This window comes from Molothrus ater, chromosome 1 (genome assembly GCF_012460135.2).
Source record: "Molothrus ater isolate BHLD 08-10-18 breed brown headed cowbird chromosome 1, BPBGC_Mater_1.1, whole genome shotgun sequence".
NCBI lineage: Eukaryota > Metazoa > Chordata > Aves > Passeriformes > Icteridae > Molothrus > Molothrus ater.
In genome coordinates this window covers 54471707-54489027 of record NC_050478.2, presented here as the reverse complement: position 1 = coordinate 54489027, position 17321 = coordinate 54471707, and the positions used below count along the sequence as shown (strand labels likewise).

The 17321-nt window shown below is 38.2% G+C and overlaps 1 protein-coding gene across 1 annotated transcript in view; it reads left to right on the top strand.

Moving 5' to 3' along the window:
• The window catches only part of POU6F2 (POU class 6 homeobox 2), a 303651-nt gene that overhangs the window by 214227 nt on the left and 72103 nt on the right, over nucleotides 1-17321 (top strand). The window contains exon 5 of the mRNA XM_036396650.2: nucleotides 777-1081. Coding sequence (XP_036252543.1) covers nucleotides 777-1081 — 305 coding nt within the window. The remainder of the gene's footprint in view (nucleotides 1-776; nucleotides 1082-17321) is intronic.

Below are 17321 nucleotides of genomic sequence, written 5' to 3'. Positions count from 1 at the left end.
CAATTTGAAAGTGTCTCTGGGAAATAAAGTTTGCCCTTTGTGCTAGCAGGTTGATGTGAGCCATGCACTTCCAAACATCACGTTTGAAGCATATGCTAGCAAAACACAGCGGATCTTAACTATCAGGAGTAAGTGAGCAGTGCAAGTTACAAGAAGGAATTTATAGCTTTTAGATGTGAATTATAAGAAACAGTTCTTATTTCAGAGAGACACACATTTTATTATGTATTTTTTGCTCCCTAGGCATTGCACAAGAAATTTTGCAGCTGAATGTTTTATTTCCTGATACCTACTGCATAATAACATGTCAAAGTTCTTTGCAAAGTACCCTTTATTTTATGACTATGGCTTTCTCCTCCTTTACATAACAGCACTGGTTCATGTTATGAGTTCTTGCTATACTTACAAGTACAGTGACAATCTGTTCCTCTCTTCTATAGGTAGAGAATATTCCCATTGGCTTCACTGGTAAGCTTATCTGAGCCTCTCTTGGTCAGCTCTGAGGCCCATCCTGTGGGCAGTTCTCTATCTCTTTCAAAGGTTTGCTTTCATTGCCCCCAGGGAAGTCTGGCTCTTTACCACAGAATTACACAGGCAGAACCACAGATTATTATTGGTGGGAATAATTTCTTCCCACATCCTGAAGTCTAGGGCCAGCTGTCCTCTAAGCAATGTGCCCCTCAAAGTAACAGAACCAGAATTTTATCCAGAATATTTTAAAGCAGTAGGTATTTACTGAAACTTGTATAACTTCATTCCCTCTCTTCAATTCACAGCTACCTCATCCCTGAACTCCCAGCTTCAACAGCTTCAGCATCTTCAGCAGCTCCAGCATCAACAGCAGCAGCAGCAGCAAAGCCAGCAGCAGCAGCAAGCTCAGCAGGCACAGACTCCACAGCCAACCCAGCAGAGCCAGCAATCACAGCCACAGCCATCAGCACCACCACAGCAGAACCAAACACAGTCCCAGAGCCAGAGCCAGCCACCTCCAGCCTCACAGTCCTCCAGCTCCCCTCAGAAACCCAGCCAGTCACCAGGGCATGGCCTTCCATCTCCTCTTACTTCACCAAATCCATTGCAGGTAGGATGCCACATACAAATCCCTAGAGGTCTTAAAACAGCATGTGCATTCTCTCTCGCTGCAAAGGGAAATGAAGCAAAGGCTACACCTTCTGACCACACAGGCTGAGAAATTCCACTTTGTATTACTCAATCCTTATGGGCATTCAGCTTATAACAGCTAAAATGCCTGATGAACCAGAAAAACATACCTAATGATGGTTCTAGGATGCTGCTTCCTGAAGAGTGTCTTTTGCTTTTAAAGTCTCCTGTCGAAAAACCCATAGAAAACTTTTTAATTTTTTTCCTCAGATTCATCGTGTGACATTCACAAAAGACATTTGCCCAGCAGTCACCCTTTAGCATAGCTTAAGAGGGTAACAATATTAGCAGTTCATTAAGAGATAATCCTGAGTGTCAGCTTCTGCAGATGGACAAGTGCAAGGGGTGGATGCATCCTCTTGAAATCACAGTCCTAATTTTTATCCTGCTAATAATCAAATACTTCTGTTAGGTTCTTAGTATAGGTTCCAAAGCTAAGGATGCCAGTTAATGCCATTCATTGATACTCACTCCAATGACATGGTTATTTTTTAACAGATCCTACCATATCCATATCCATACTGATACCATATCCATACTGATCCATACTGATGCTCAGCTCTGCCCATCTTAGAAGTTCTGGGCAGAAACAGGAGAGCTCTGGTCCAGTGGTCCCATTTTCTTAGAGCTGGGTGTTCTTGCACTACGTGTGTCATGCTACATTCACACTGTGCAAGAGCAGCTTTGACTGTACCCATAAGTAGTGTGATTCTGAGCACCAGGGTAGTCTGTGAAGTGAATGAAGTCTTATTCACTAGGCAGTGAAACTGCACTTAGAAACCAGATAAGTCTCTATCAACTTTAGTCTTTAAATTTTGAGAAACCACTTAAAATATTTTATCCACACTGATGGATTTGGATCCATTTCCTGCAGAAATAAAATTGCATTAGCTTAATAATTAAGCAATCCTTTTTTAGACAATTAAGGGAAGTGGTTTACCAGAAGCTTTTCTTGCATGTGGCCAGTTAAACCTGCATTAATCTGAGCTTGAACTAAATTGCATCAAATCTGATTTTTTAAAATTGCTTAGATAATAGACTTAAAAGTCTGCAAGAGATGTGTCCTTGCTTGCTGAACTTTTTCTTAGAGTAGAGAATAATGCTTCTAAAGCTTCTTCTCTGTATTGTCGTAAGGACTACATATGCATCACTTAATGCCCCATCTATCATGTTAGTGAGTGCTTTGGGGCTTTTTTGTATGCTGATTATTGACATTCAGAGACACAGATATTTTCAGGGGAGCTTCTGTTACATTTTATTGCCTTGGTACAGCTGTAATGTATGCACACTAACTGTACACATGATATTTTGCTAAAACTACCTGCTAAATATTGTGTTTCAAAAGTCATTAAGTTCTACAAACAAAGCAAACGCACACATAAATTAGAGTTGGGAAGAAGCTGGATTATCTCAGACAACATACCTCGAGAGGGCTGTATTGAATCTGAGGTCTTAAGGCTTATATAGCCTTTGATCTCAATGGAAATCTCAGATGAATGTTAGTATTTTCAGTCCCATCTGTGATCTTCCAGGTGCTTTCAACTGTTAGCTTCCCTGGGTCACTTCTCAATTTCAGAAGTACAATAAAAGTAAGTAAAAGCTTTCCTGTTAGATGCTAATGACAATACTTCCACATAGATACCTTGGCATATCTCTCTCTTTAGCATCCTCATGCTCACAACTACATATCTGAGGGCAGTTTGGAAGTGGCAGACAACAGAAGTGAAAGAAGGGAACCAAGTACTCTGAGGTGTTTTTAGTTCAAATACTATCCCTTGAATGTTTCATGAATTGGGATTAAACTTAATTAAATACACCAGTGTGAGATCTGGCATTTCCCCTGGGGTGAGCTCAGCCAGTGCTGCCAAGCCAGTTGCATGTCTGGTTCACTTTCAGAACAGTAATGAAGGAATTAGAAGTCATTAGGTGTTAGTTCTGGCTCAGCATTAAAAACTTGCTAATAAATTGTTGGATAAGTAGTTCCAATGGTCTTTCCTCTCTGATCCTCACCATTTAAATAGCCATGAAATCCCAAAGTTTGTTTGCAGATACAAATATGTTGTGTACTGACAATCACAAGAGAATCCAGAATTGAGCACACTACTTTAGCCCTCACCTTAAGCCATGTGTGTAGGATCATTACTTTGGTTTTCTAGCCATCTCTACAGCATTTCTACAGCAAGTTCAATACAGCTTAAGCTTCCCTAGAAGTAATTAAAACTTGAAGCATGCTCTGTCATATGACCAGGCATTCTGAGACGCTTTCATATGCAAACAAGTGACCCTGAGAAATATTTCCAGAGGAACTGATGTTTTACTTTGTATATGGTTGTTTGGGTACTTTTCTAAATCAGAGCAGTGGTGACATCTCCTCTATGAAATTTGTCTTTCCATTCGAAATCCTGCAGAGAATGGCTGCCTTACCTTTGTACATCCATCTTGAGGATTGGATCTGAAATTATTTTCCTTCACATAAGCAGTTTAAAAAAAAACAAACAAATGGAGGGAGCACATATTTGGCAGCAGTTCCACATAATAACTGCTTAGAATATGGATTTTTTTAATGTTCAATGCTCCAATGTAAAAATCAACCTGAAACAAAAGTCAGAGGTAGTATGTCCTCTAGGGTAATGTTCTTTATGAACTAGAGTGAGATGGATTTTGTTTGAAGAATATTAAGGGAATAAAGAACAACTAAGTTAAAGTTTGACAGCTAAAATTTCATTTCTGAATTCTTGACTTTTTTCATGTGGGCTTTATCCTCTTACATTATTCAGGACCTGTCTGAAAGATATTAGTTTAAAAAAATGCAACCTCAAAAAATTGTCACGGAAAGTCAGTAATTCAGGATGATTGTGTTTGTTTCAAAAAACTGAAGGATAACAGCAATTACATCTCAAAATGTACAGATGCTGTCATGTCCTTCAGAAGGTAAATTAAATGAAAGTGACTTGCTTAGGTATACTTGGGTGAGGTACTTTGCTAGGTGATCAGAAATTAATAATGCCAGCGCAGTGTATACCAGCTAAAAGTCTCAGAATTATTCTTGTCAGATTATTCTGTAATAATTTTATCACTATTCTTTAAAGGATTCAGTGGGCTGGACTGTAGTTACAAAACTACTTTTCATGGGGTCTTTTAATGATTGTGTAGAAAGATGTAAAATCTCCCTTTAGGTTCCAGGATATTAATTTTTTGCTAACAATTATGAAGATGCTCCAGATTTACACTGATAAAAGCCAAACACTGCAGAACCAGGGTGATTGTTGATTTGCAAGAGACAACCACCAGAGAAGAATTTTTAAAAGCTGAGCTCCCTTTCAGGAAGTGGTGGGTTAGGCAGCTGACATAAGACTTTCATACCTCCCTTCTAAAAATGGTGAAATCCCTCATAAAGATAATTACAGTCTGATGTTTATTTTCATTGTGTCAATTGATTGAGACAAAGGAATCCAGAGGCAAAAGACAACCTATCTCACATTGTAAGTTGAGGACTTCAAAACCTTTACTTCTGGGAAAATATACCTCTCCAAATATGCTTATCCTGTGAATGTTTAGTGTTATTACATGAAAAACATATGGGTTCTTGGATGGTCAGCATGTTGTAACGTCAAAGGATAGATATCACGTTAAGACAGAACATCTTACAGAGTTTTCATGCAATTAAAATTTTGGAGTCATAAGAACTTGATTATATGCAGTATAAAATCAGATGAGCTTAGTACTAAGTAACTAATTATTCTGCTTGACTACCAGAATAAGGCAGTTTCTACCAGCAAAATATATTTAGGAGGCTCCAAAAAAAATTGTTAGCTTTTGGTGCTGACTCTCACTCTATATTTTTGAGATATGGATAAGATGAATGTACACATAGCCAGACCTGCAAAGGGAGTGCTGCACTATAGGAATAGATGAATTCTCAATGATTTCTACTGTTCTGTTTGTGTGTGAATAGGAACAGACAAGCAGGAAATCCCCCAGAGATTTTCTTACTGTAAAATTATTCTGACCATTTTCAGAACTCTTTCCTGAAGAGTCTCTTTTGTCACAGAAGTCTACCTACAATAACGGCAGCTGATGGAAGATGATGAGTGAGAAAAAATAACAATAAAAATAAGGAAGAAGGGAAGTGAGGAGATGACAACAGCACAAAAATCTTCCAAGTAATAGCAAACTTTAGGATCCCAAAACCAGAACCTCCTTCAGATTAAATTTTCATACTAATCTTAAATAATGTATTTGGAAACTCAACACTTTTATAACAAAGGAACAAAGAAAAGCAAAAGGCTGAAATACTCAGCTGCAAATGAGGGAGAATATATACACAGATGTCTTAGGCTCCCATAGTCACACAAAAAAACTCCCCCTTCCCTTTCCACCTACCCTCATTCACTGGTTAGCTTCTCATTAAGGCAAAATCAGCTTTGAAGAAATCTCAATATTTTCCGAGACTTTGACATATATACATATCTTTAGGATACAGAAGTCACAAACAAGTCTGTCAGCTTGATAAAGGCCAGTTTTTCAAGGATTATGCTCATGGTCTGTCTTTATGACTGTGTTTGCATCCAAGACTTATTATATTTTTCTCAGATTTTTTGACTCCTGAGATTAGGAAAATTTCATTGAGATTATGACACCAGTAATCCCACTGAGTCTGGTGGGTTGCTTTGTTTTGCTAAAATTGTCAAACTTCCTCTGCATAATATACTGTGCAATGTATGACTGATTGAATCTGTTCCCAAGTTGCTTAGTAATCAATTTGACAAAAAAATATTTTATAAATGGTGAGTAAATTCAGTGCTTCACATCCATCACCCAAAATCCCCTAATTTTGGTATCAATAGGGAGTAAGATAACCCACATCACAAGGTGATATGTGACATAGACAAGAAGACATTTATTTGAGAAGGTTCATATCCATCATCTGATGAGAGTGGGCCAGTTGAAGTGCTGATCACGGGTGGATCTCCAGGAGATACTGACAAGACCTAGGTCTCAGCTCTAAACTGATGGCATGGAAAGTCCCCTGCATTCAGCTAAATTGAGTTAAGCTCGGTGATCTGTTGAAAATACTTTGCTTATTTCATCCACTGTTCATTTCAAACTGAAAGATTTGAACACTTTGTTCTACTGACAGTTTTGGATTTCTGTGTAATCCTATAGTATTGTAAAGACTTTTGTGGGTTGATAAATGTGATTTCATGGGCAGATCAAGCAAGTATCTGTGTAAAAATTTCCACTAGCGAGGAAGTCATGGTACTCAGGTACCACACACACACATAGTTATTACCCCTGCAAATGCTGCTGTGATTCAGGCACTCTCCTTTTGATTTGGTGCTCCTCTTTTTGCCAGTGCACACAAACATTACTGTTAAGAAATTGAGCTTTTCTTGAGAAATTGTTGGGCTTGAGTTTCAGTGCCACCAGGGCCTCCTTCCTTCTTTTCCTCTTACCTCTTGTGGTACTTCCATGGCCATACTCATCCTTTCTGCATCTTCCACCAGCTGGGCTGCTCTGATATGACAACATGGCACTTTATCCTGGCTGGACACTCAGGAGCCTCTGCACTGTGCTCTACCCTGGACCTAGTGCACAGTAAAGAGACATGCCAGCTGGTTTCCTGCTATAGCTAGATTGTTTGATGGCTTGTACTCATTCCAGATCTCTTTCTCCTCAACAGTCTTCCTTCTCCCAGTAGTTCAGTGCTTTTTGGGGTCTTTAAGGCATTGGGAGTTCCCCCTGTAAAGCTGTTTAATACTGCATTTAAACAGACCAGAGATGTTTAAATAATCTCAAACAGACTTTATAAGCACATCTTCTCATTTCCTGAGGAAACTTTCTCTGAGATAGAGCACTGGCTGGCTGGTCCATCCAAATATACTCTGCAGCTGTTGCTATTTCAGAAACACAAGGAGGACTGGTGTCTGACTCACATTCAAAGCCAAGGAAATTAATCTTTGAGCAAAACAACTGGCATTATTAGCACCCAAAGGGCAGATGCTGAGGCTAATAATGGAAACCATTTGCTAGAGAATTCTCTGAAGCAGAGGAGAGTGGAGCTGTTTGCCCAGCAAACAACTTGCTCTGGCTTCTGAAATGGGAGCATTTAATAAACTCCCTAAAGCAACTGAAGTATTTAATACATGGGAAAATAAATAAATAACATCCTCACAGAACAAATTTGGTAAAGGATACATATCCCATAAGGTCTTCTATTTACAAAGCCTTTCTAGGTAGAGAGCAGGACCCTTGGGGATCTTAAGGGCAGAAAAAGTTGACACAGCCACTCAGATACTCTTATAAATCAAGTTGATATGTTCTGTTAGCATTGATTTCTCTTTATTTTTTCAGTCATATTTCCAAAAATTTTTAAAGAAAGTAGAGAATGTTCTAAAGCATTACTTTATTTTCCCCTATTTTTCATATCCCCATCTTTGTATTAAAAAAATGCAAGTCATCACAGGTTTCTAGTCTTGCAGGAAAGTAATTTTTCTACTTGGAAGCAAGTGGACTGAGTGAACACTGAGAACCTGGTGGGCTTGGGTCTTACTGCATCTGAGGAGTAATATTTTGTAAGTGGTATAGCCCTGATGTTATATTATTAAGGCTCATTGTGCAAAAAAGCACCTAAAAGAGGTTGCTCAGCTCCTACATACTGCTAGGGAGGAAAAAAAAGCCACTCTAGACTGTGTTTTAAATTTTAATATTAAGCCTTTTTTTGGCAGTACTGTTGAGACCTATCCGAGTGTCCACTTCTGGATACTGTTGGTGGTTTTAGCAGCTGCAGGTGTTTAAGAAGAGTAAGACTTTTTCCCTTTTTATTGGTAGCCAGAATGTTTTGAGAGAGTAACTAAGCACAGGCCTGGAGATTATGAAATTTGCTTAAGTGTTAATGGGTTGATTGCTGAGTTACAGTCTGCCGTCTTTACTGGAAATTGATTGACTAGTGCTGCAGGTCTTCACACTTGACGCTCGGATTTGACTCGAAAATTCTGCCAAGTCTTTTACTCTGAAATTTATCTTAATTAGATCTGAAAGACCTGCCACAGCAGAATAGTCACACCGATTAAAATGAAAAACAGGAGAAATTACTGATCAAATTAATCATAATGTCGGGTTACAGCTGTAGGTCTGATGTAATTTGCCACTCCAGTGAGTTACATCGGCCCAGGCAGAGGAAAGAGAGCTGGTTTTATGCTGATCCGTAACACCAGGCAGCTTCAGGCAGCCCATCAGGATGCTTGTTCCTTTCATTCTCTTGGCTTATTCTGACCTTAGAGGTGCAACTAGAAACAATTTAGGCAAAAGAAAAAATATCCTTTTATCGAAGGGGTTAGACTGGAAACATGAGCTTTCCAATCCTTCATTTTTTGCCCTTCTCCACCAACCTTCTACTTTTGTTTGAAGTAACTAAAAATTATGTGAAAACTGGAAAACTAATAAGTCAGAGGTCACCACCTCAGCCACAGTCAGAAAATGTGTCTTTTTAAGAAATCCTTGTGGGTTAGGACATGAGGAAATTAGGATAATTTAAACAAATGGGCATTTAGCAGTACATGTCCTTCTGTCATGGTTTGACACTGGCCAAACTCCAGACACCCACAAAAGCCACTCATTCACCTTACCCTGCCACAGATGGACAGAAGAGAAAAAAAAGTTCAACAAAGGGTTCATGAGTTAAGGACTGGGAGGAAACACTGCATGGGCAAAGCAGGTTCAACTTAGAAGTACAAAGTGAATTTGTTACTAACAAAGTCAGAGATGGATAATGAAAAGTAAAATAAGCCCTTAAAAACACCTTTTTCCACAGCCTCTCCCTCCTTCCTACCAACAGCACAGGGAGACAAGGGTGTGATAGTTTTGGTTAGTTTGTCACCTGAAGTTTTGTTCTGCTGCTCACGGAAAGGCGTAATTTCCCTGCTATGCCATGGGGTCTCTTCCCACAGGAGACAGCTCTCCATTCTCTTCTCCAATGTGGTTCCAATCTCGTGAGCAGCAGTCCTTCCAAAACTGCTGCAACGTGAGTGCCTCCCACAGGGAACAGTCCTCCCAAAACTGGTGCAGTATGGGTCACTCTTCCACGGGGTGCAGTCCTCCAAGGACAGGCTGCTCCAGCCTGGATGCAGGGGCCAACTCTCTCCACTGGGTCTCCCACTGGATCACAGCCTCCTTCAGGGCATCTATCCACGCCAGTGTGAGCACCTCCCCCATGGGGTGCAGGTGGATCTCTACACCCCCTATGGACCCCCATGGGCTGCAGGGGCACGGCTGCTTCACCATGGTCTTTACCACAGCCTGCAGAGGAATCTCAGCTCTGGTGCTTGGAGCACCTCCTGCCCCTCCTTCTCCACTGACCTTGGTGTCTCCATGTTGTTTCCCTCACATGTCCTCACCTCCTCCTCTTCTCTGGCTAGAAAAAATCTGCCCCCACTTTGTTTTGATTTTCTTTTTAAATGTGTTATCACAGAGGTGTTACCATCATCTGTCATTGGCCCAGCTTTGGCCAGCAGCATGTCCATCCTCAGAGCCACCAGGGACTGGCTCTGCTGGACATGGTGGAAGCTTCCAGCATCTTCTCACAGAAGCCACCTCCATGGCCCCTCACTACCAAAAACTGGGCCATGCAAAACCAACACACCTTCTTAGCAAGTAGGAAATCAATAATGAGACTTAATAATTTGTAGATACAATGATCCTAAAATTTATTTTTAAACTTCGTACTAATCATATTCTACTATGTATTATATTTTTTCTTTTTCGTATACAAATTACCAATTGAATCCATGTTGATAGGTGATGGGCTGTGGGTCTTAAGGGGCCCTAGCATAATATTTTCATATGGAAGAGATGCCTTCTACAATTCCTGCTGTTCCACCAGCAAGGTTTGAAAGATTTTTAGGACAACTTTTCTTGTAGCACCACTGTATTTTTTTGCTGCTGATCCGGGACAAAGCCAAGAAATAAAGAAGTTTGCCACCAGCTGAGAAAGGAAATTAAGCAAAGGAAAGAGAGCAAGGAAGCATAGATGGGCACTATGAGTCTCAAGAAAAAAAAGAAGTCTAACCTCTGAAATACACACCATTTTTGTTATGATACTGTAATATCTTAGACTACTCATGAAATTTTAAGTGTTTTTTCTTTCCAACAATGATGCAATTCTATAAAGTTGGTTTTTCCCTTGCCCAAAATTTCCTTTTAATTTTCTATTTTAGGCTTTGTAAATTTGAAATAACTAAGTATACCTATTGTTTAAAATCAGCTTAATGGATTTATAAAAAAATATTATACTGAAGAGTCTAAAAAATATTGGCTTAGGAAAATAAGTTGAAAATAATTTAAATTCATAGTGATGATTTGAAATCTGCTAGAATACTTAATCATTTTCAAATGCAAGGGTTTTTTCCCATATTCAATTTTCCCTCTTCATTTGCATCAGAAATTGCGTGATAAATTAGGATAATTTCAGATAATTTCCCACAGGACAGAACTTGACTTATTTTGGATAGTTTAGACATGACCTAATATCCTGTGGGGATTCCAGTTGGAGAACCAAGTTAGGTTTTGTTTGTGAAAGAGACTGGAAGGCAAAGCTGAACTCAGCTCCAGAAGACAAAAACTGACATATGGAAACAGCCCTTCATATATTGCTAGGATTCTCCTTTTACTAAAGGAATCACGATGGTGCATTCTGGTTCTTAAAGGAGTTGAGATTTTTTTAAAGCAGCAATCACCCCTGCAATGTCTTTGTATAACTATTAAGAAATATTTACTGATTGTAAAAAGCATTGGGGAAGCACTCAGATTTGGGAGGATCCTAGTCTTTGAGCAAAAATACTGATGCTACAAAGAAAACCCTAAAATATAGGTATAGTCACATTACAGAAGGGTGCCCTTTACTAGAGATGGCCAGTAAATTGGTATCAAAAGATGAAGCTGAATTAATGTGATAGTAAGTGATATAAAAATTGTTAGTTTTTAATACACTCATGATTTTCACCATAGTAACCCTATAAATCTCTTTTCAGCCTTCTAGAGAGCCAAATCCAGCTGGAGTGCTGTCTTTGTCTCTTAATGCTCTTGTCCCACTTTGGGTATCCTTGTGGATTGGTGGCTCCAGCTGGAACAGGACTGAAAATGGTAGAGGGATGATCTCCTCTTGGTCTTTTCCCAGGAACTTGGGGACACCTCACAGAGTGACAAGTAGAGCTGCCTGTGAGGGTGCTCCATGGGCCATGGGGCAGATGATGAGGACTAGGGCTGTACTGGGATCATTATCTATGAAGGGGCAAGTAAGGTGAAGTCAGTCTCATTCCCAGGATTCATCTGAAGGTGCAGTTTCCATCAGTGTATTCCTCAAGGACTGGGTCTGATATCAGGGAAGAAAAGGAAAATGCTGGGAGGAGGAGAAGGGAGGGAAAAAAAGTCTTTGTTACTCACAGTGCCTTTATTCCTACTGGCCTATTATAGTGAGAAAGAGAGAGGAAAAAAAACATTGGTATTGGTATTGTAAAAGACTGAAATTTTATCACTGATCACCATTCTGGAATAAGATGCTGTGTGCATTTTTTCCATCCTACTTCTGTGTCTGCAACTTTTTACTTTATAACAAGACGTAACTTCGCTATGAGGGAAGTAGGCAGAAGGTTTCTCACAGCACTCAAATGAGACAGGAGCAAGCTCAGCATGCTGTTATGGAGGTCTCCTACTCTTCTCCCTCCCCAGCTCTATAGAAATGCAGCTGCCTTGTTTGGGCTTTTTTAGCTGTCTTCTGACTCTGAAACATGTTCTCCATGCAATCAAAATGTGTTTGACAGAATTTTCAGTTCATGTGAAACAAATATAAAAATAAACAGATCTTGAGAAAACCAAGCCATTCTAAAAATCCTTGATGTTTTCCCCATAGACATTCAAAGACTATGTCTAGGGGGAAATCACTGGCGCTTCAAATGTAAAAGCAGGTATAGAGATAACACGTCAGTCCTGTAGACCCAAACATGGCATTCCATGCTCTCATGAGTGAAAACTGCAGGAAAAGAAGAGCGAATTCTTTTACTGCCATATTAAATCTGCATATTTTGCTCTAATCTCATTATCAAATTATGCCTTTGCTTACTGAATTAATTTTTGACAAATAATTTGCATCAGGAAACAAAGTGATATAGTAAATAGTTGTTGGAGTCAGGGGCATGAAACTGCAATCGCAGGTCTGCCACTGTCTGGGATGTCACTTAGCTTTTTTGTTCCTTTGTTGATTCTCCCACCATTGTTTGATCACCACTTTATACTGGAAACCTTTACAATTTTTGGTATAATGCAATGAGGCCTTGATCTTGCATTGGGCTTCTAAGTACTGCTGGAACACTGATCCCGCAAAAGCAGGGCATATTCAAGGGAAGAATAGCACAGCCCCCATCACTCTCTTGCTGAGTGGTGAATTCAGAGTAGCATTGCTGTTCACTTCAAAGTACATAGAATTGGTATCCATTTTGTTTTCAAGTATATTGAATATTTTGAAGTTTCTGTCAGCTGCTCAGTGTGCTGTCAAATGCACTAATGAAAGGTTTTCCTCAGGTTAATTTTCCTACTCGTAATACAATACCCAAATTTGCTTTAACACTTGAAAAAATCCATCCATACTAAAGAGAATCAGTTGCTTAATCCTAAAATTAAAGGTTATTGCATGCAAGAAAAAATAATTACATGCTCAAAGTATGGAAAAAAGAAAACTTTTTTAATATGTAGGTATTTGTATAATTAAAGACTAATCAAGCATGAAGGCTGCTGACTAAACCAGAAAATGAGATTGTTGGCAAGCAATATTGTAATGTAAATGCCATTTTGTTTAAGTACTAAGGAGCTGGAGGAATGATATCCTGAACAGATTAAAAGCAAACAGCATTGATAATAAATATTTATCAGATTTCAAATGAAACACACAGAGATTTTTATATTTTACATGCAAAATATATTGACATTGAAGTATTCAGTCACTTTTCAAAGGTTTGTTCACATCTTCTCTTTAAAATGTTGATAACAAGCACTCACTAGAGATAGAAACAGCTTTAAAACTCAGTCTTAATCTGTAGCAACATCACTAATGTGTAGGCAATGGAAAACAGCTAAGAGGTTCTTACACAGTTAACTACAGATGTGTAAGGACAGCTCTTGGGGCTGGATAGTGAGAATTTGAGTGGTCTAGATGTGTTTTATTTTCTTTTTCTTTTTTCCAAAATGTTCACATTAATTTTTCAAAAAGAGAGGGAAGCTTCTGAAGCTTAAATCCATGTCTTGAAACAAATATTTAGTAAAGTATTTATGGAGGGCTTTTGTATGTACATAAATTAACCCAATATAACCACCATTTTGTTGTAGAGGACTTATTTAATTAAAGATCTGTGTTTTGAGTTTGTGGTAAACTATTGCACTTGTTAAATATGCTCATCATACACCTTTGTGTTATGTCCTTGCAGCCTTAATCTTGTTTAGAAGTGGATATAAAAATGTTTGGATACAACAGGGGTTCAGAAGAATGAGGAAATGCTAAGACACCGAATGTGTTCCTATTTCCATTCATTTTCTTTTCATTACAGTGTTCCCAAAGTTGGCACTACTCAGCATGCTGATTTCCAGCAGAAACCATCTCTTAATAAAGTCTGATCATACAACAGTTTAAGCTAATTTAAAAAATCCTTTGAAATCTGTGAAAAGAGGCTAAACCCAGTGGTTATGATAGCGAGCCAATGAATACCTTTGCTTTAGTACATGCGTTGTGGGCCATTGCGTCCTTTGTACTGATGTGTACCTCCTGTTGTTTCCTCATGAATTTACTTTTTGGAATTATCTTCATCTCAATTATGACTGAGACATACAATAGTATGTCACTGACAGAGTTATTGAGGGAAAGTGACAAAAGGGATTTTTGAATGTAAGGCTGCCTACAACCTTATCTAATTTTTTGTATCCTGGTGTAATTATATTCTATTTGCCTTTGGACTAAAGGAGTGTAGACAAGTTAAAATTAAATAATACTGTGAAAAAGTCTAATGCTAGTCTCTTGAATAAGCATTGATCAAATTTTCAGAAGGGCTGTGTCACTACCACTGAGATGAGCTGTAGAAATTATTATTTAGCTTTCAAAAGAAAAAAGATACAGATTTCAACCTCTGCATTTCTTAGAAAGGCCTTGCTTGTGTCTATAGGTTTTATCACAGGAAACTGACAGTTTGCAAATGCCAAAATTCAGACTGAGATCAGCCCAAGCCAGCCTGGCTCATACAATATCCTGTGTTTATCTGAATTACTGATCTCTTAAATATATAACTTCACAGATAGGCATATTAATATATTGACATTAAGGAACTTTATAATAAGTACTTTGTAAGCCCTCTAAGCAATTCATATTTACATTAGTTTAATGATACAAAGGATTATGTTGGTAAAACCACACTAAGGAAAATAGTAGGAAAAGTACAAAACTTTGTGTGTAGACAGTCAGTCAACAGTGGTCCAACAAGAGGAAAGTAGCAGAGACAGTAAAGCACATTTAGATCAAAGCTACGCAACTGATGGTCTAGCAGCCAGGTCTGACCCATAGGAAGTTTCCATCAAGATACCAGGTGAGCAAACTAAAAGAAAAATAAAATACTTTGAAGGCAATTGCACGTTTGCTTTACCCTGGTGTGTATCATTGCTTGTGGGTCATGAGAGCAGCCCAAATACCTGAGAGAGCTGGGCAGGTGAAAAATCTGCCTTTTGGTATTTGTTTGTTTGTTTGTTTTTCATACATAGATGACTGAACAATAGTAGTAAATTTTAGCTTGCCTGTTAGCAAAAAGAGGCTGATTTTTTTCTTCTACAGAGGTATCTGTGTCTCCCAAAGATTAGTGATCCTGTCAAGCAGGTGGTAATTCCTTTTTTGTTTGTTTATTTTTAAATGTAGTATAGTATAAAGTGTAAGTTACAAGAACAGTTTACCTGTTGTTTCTAGAAGGGACATTTACCACAGTTTTCTGATGAAAACACAGAATGGTGTAAATTATTTAAAGGCTGAAAGAGACACTTTCACAAATCATTAAACTACCTTGTGTCTTGGAACATGGAGAGGATATTCCTGGGATATTTATCTGAGGGCTCTTCAGGTTGAAAGGGGAATGAAGTTAGCAGAAAAAAAAAAACAGTCCCATACAGAAAGAGCAATAATTCACAAAATAAAAATGAGGATAATGGTTAGAAATGTCAGCATATATATATTTGAAATGCCTTTGATGTGGCTATTACTTATGAAAAAGTTATTACTGCCATTTTGCACTAAGTAGTTATTTCATTGTAACCACGACTCGTATAGCATTCATATATAAGGAAAACCTACAAAGAAACCTCAAACCACCTAGGGAAATGTAGCATGTCTCCCAGCTCTCTGGTTTTATATTCCTTGACGACCATCAACCTAAACAGGGCTTAAAAATGCTCAACACTAGTGTACATCATCTCCACTTACCTTCATGAAACTATAAGGACATGCAAGCCTCATCTTCAGTGTGTGGTTTTGAAAATCTTAATCTGATTCTGTAGACTAACAATATCTTTTACTCCAAGACATAAAATGTAAGATCACAGTCCAGGGTATAGCCACACATGGAGGTCTGACGGTCAACCAGATGCTGCTCTGGTTTCAAGGGCTGTCCAAAAAAGTTGCCTTCTTTTCAAAGAGAATCTACTCCTCATCTGAGCAACAGATACTGAAATTTTTGGATGTTTTTCTGGACATGCTTAATTTGATTTTGCAATTTTGTCACAGGAGTAAGTCTTATTACAAAGATTAGGCAAAAAATCAGACCCAAGGATATTCCATCATATCTATAAACACTTGACTTCAAACCAGAAAAAAGAAAACAATAAAAACAGGGCAACTGAGAAAACTGCATGGATAAAATAAAACTGTTAAATCTGATTTTTACAGATTTTACTTTCATTTTACTTTATCATATGCACATGAACCCCATGCGATTTGAGAAATTTGATTCAAAATGAAGCTCTTAAAACTGGGAAATTTCAGTCCTACCAAAACACTTTCTTTGGGAACTTATGGAAGGAGACAGTTAATAACACAATCAAAGTACCTGAAAAGTTCCAATGGAAAGAATAATAGTGCAATAAATTTTTCCACCACATATTTTAAAGCCTGTTTGAAAAAAAAAAAAAAAACAGTTGTAAGAAAATATTGGAAATTAATGCAAGTATAGATTATAAACTTCCCATTAGGGTGCTGTTTTTAAATTTCCATGGGGTGCTTCAGCACTTCAAGAAATGGCATAGTGTCCTGAGGAGGAGAAAGAAAAGATCAGTACACTTCCCACTTCTGACAGATATGGGTTTTCACTATGAAATAAAGTCAGTCATACCAGAAAAATGGTCCAGAACTGAGGAAATGCAATTTACCTAAAGAACTGAGGTTTATAATTATCAAGAAAATAAACACTCTAATTTTCCTATAACTTGTTCCTTTGCAAAATTCCTAGCCTTCTTTTAGTAGCTGGACAACTCAAGACCTCTTTTCATTATTTTTTGTTCAGAACTGTAGATTCACTGAAAAGCAAATCTATTCATGGCATCTAGTTAAATCATCTCATAAAATAGTATCTTAGCCTCAGGTTCCAGCTTTTCACCGCACCTCATTCAGATATGAGGATTCAACCAGGGTCTCCACATGCTTCTGAATGCCCTGATTTGGCAGAAAAATACATGCTTGAGGGCTTTTACTTTTCCATCTTGAAATATAAATAGTTCACTGTTCATCAGGCCAGAAAGAGAACTTATCCTCCTGTTTGTCCCAGTGTGCATGGTAACTTTTACTAAGGAAACAATTCTAATGAATGGCAGAGAAATGTTACAAGACTGTAACTTACTATGTATAAGCACATCTTTTCTGTTGAGAATTGTCTGCTGCAAATTTTAATGAAAAATTTCTCAAAGTGCTAGGCAAGCTCTAGAAACTGTGTAAATACTCCAGATGAAAACTAAGACTGGTTTGCCTTTGTTCTCTATTGGGAGAAGTGGGACTGATTGTATAGGTTACAGGATATTTTATCAGCTCTTTGGATGGGAGAGTTGCCACTTTAGTATAAGATGAGCACTACTTTTCCTGTGATGACTGCCTG